The sequence below is a fragment of the Corvus brachyrhynchos genome, unplaced genomic scaffold (assembly GCF_000691975.1).
Source record: "Corvus brachyrhynchos isolate BGI_N302 unplaced genomic scaffold, ASM69197v1 scaffold58, whole genome shotgun sequence".
Lineage (NCBI taxonomy): Eukaryota > Metazoa > Chordata > Aves > Passeriformes > Corvidae > Corvus > Corvus brachyrhynchos.
Genome location: NW_008239539.1, coordinates 737,593 through 739,568, shown reverse-complemented (window position 1 = coordinate 739,568; position 1,976 = coordinate 737,593). Strand labels below are relative to the sequence as shown.

The 1,976-nt window shown below is 51.6% G+C and overlaps 1 protein-coding gene across 1 annotated transcript in view; it reads left to right on the top strand.

The window, feature by feature from the left end:
* Positions 1–1,976, top strand: part of TRAP1 (TNF receptor associated protein 1) — a 19,172-nt gene that overhangs the window by 151 nt on the left and 17,045 nt on the right. Inside the window, exons 1-3 of the mRNA XM_017741300.1 lie at positions 1–63; positions 1,126–1,208; positions 1,604–1,744. The exon at positions 1–63 is cut by the window's left edge and continues 151 nt beyond it. Of these exons, the coding sequence (XP_017596789.1) occupies positions 1–63; positions 1,126–1,208; positions 1,604–1,744 (287 nt within the window). The remainder of the gene's footprint in view (positions 64–1,125; positions 1,209–1,603; positions 1,745–1,976) is intronic.

Sequence of the window (1,976 nt, the reverse complement as noted above, 5' to 3'; positions counted from 1 at the left end):
CAGCAGAGAGCAAGGAGGAAGAGCCCCTGCACACCATCATCAGCAACACAGAGAACGTGAAAGGTGGGCCTGGGCACAGATGGTTTTGGGGACACTCTTGGGGTGCACCAGGGACAAGGTGTGGTGCAGGTGAGCCCTCCTCAGCAGTGCTACTGCCTCTGGAGGAAGTGCAGGTATTGGTCACCACGTCCTTTGAATCTGCGTTGCACCATCACCTCCCAAAAACTGGGGATGGAGGTCAGAACAGCCTTTACTGAGAAACAAGGACATCAAGACTGCATCCATGGGCTTAGCCAGGCAGTTGATGGTCATGTGTATGTGTGGAGGCTCCACAGGCACTAGAACTGGCTGAAAAGAATTTTCTGTCCCAGAAGCAAACTGTGCCTGTCCGGGTCATTGCTGTGGATCGTGGAGGTGTGATGAGAGCCCTGGTGTCAGCCCTTTAGTTAGAATAAATTGCTTTGCACAACTTCAGGGAGAGGTGCTCTAAAGCAGTCTAAGCAATGAGTTATTCTAGCACAGAAACAACATCTTAACTCTGTGCCTCCATGGTTTTTCTGGGAGGCATTTTTGAGACTGCCAGGCTGTGAAGTCTGTGGTGGGGTTGATGTGCTGGCTGCCCACACTCCAGCTTCACCCCATCCCTGGAGAATGTACATCCTCACCAGCAAGGCATAGCGGAGGTGATGTGGGACCTGTGGCTCTTCCCTATGTTTTCCCAGAGTTCTCTGATGCCTCTTGCTATTTTTAAAAGGCCAAGGGTGGTCTTTCAGCTGAGATGTTTTGTAGTTTTATTTCTGAGGATTTATTTCTGGGCACAGCTCCCTACCTGCAGGGGTGGCTGTATGGATGTGCTCATCCAACCTGGCCTTGGACACTTCCAGGGATCCAGGGGCAGCCACAGCTTCTCTGGGCAACCTGTGAGGGCCTCCCCATCCTCCCAGGGAACAATTCCTTCCCAATATCCCATCTATCTCTGCCTTCTGGCAGTGGGAAGCCATTCCCCCTTGTCCAAAGTCCCTCTCCAGCTCTCCTGGATGCCCTGTAGGCACTGGACAGGGCTCTAAGTGCTCCCTGAGCTCTCTCCTCCAAACTGAATAACCCCACCCCTAACCTTTATTCCAGGTGCAGCCTCTAAACATGAATTCCAAGCTGAAACAAAGAAACTGCTGGACATTGTTGCCCGTTCCCTGTACTCAGAGAAGGAGGTAAGAGACCCCACAACTTGCTGGGAGACTTTCTGTTGGCAAATCCCCATCTCTGTCAAGGGATACATCCAAAATGGTTGAGCTGGGAGAAAAACTGTTCAGTTCCCGGCAAGTCCTGAGCCTTCATGTCAGGCTTTCTTGACTGATGTTTTCTTAAGACACCTTGAAAATGGGTTTTTGAAACAATTTGTAGGTATAGCTAAATGACTCTGTGAGCCTTGAGCGTCTGCAGTTTCCCACTGAGTTTGGACAAACTGTTCTCCTGGCACATAATGGGGAAACACAGTTTGGGGAGCTGGGAGTTAGTTTGTGGGAGCCATTGAGCTCCCAGGTCTCTGGGAGTGCTGTGCAGGGACAAGGCCAGGCTGCAGTGTCAGGTTGTGTCTCGTCCCCAGGTGTTTATCCGGGAGCTGATCTCCAATGGCAGCGATGCCCTGGAGAAGCTGCGTCACCGGCTGATGACAGAAGGCAAGGCCTTGCCAGAGCTGGAGATCCATCTGCAGACAGACAGCGGAAAGGGAACCATCACTATCCAGGTAACTCCCTTAGGTAACAGGAGAAGGTTAGTCCCTGCTGCTCTCATCACTGGCCTTTGTCCTGTGAAGATTCAATGGAAGCTGAGCAGCAGCAGAGTCCCCAAGCCTGCCCAAAGAATGTTCTGTCCTCAGCTGGGCTCTGGTTCATGAGGCTGTAACCTGAGGATTTGATGAGAAACCAGCAATGTATCTGCTCCCCACTTGTAGCCATAGGAAAATTTGCTGCTCCTTC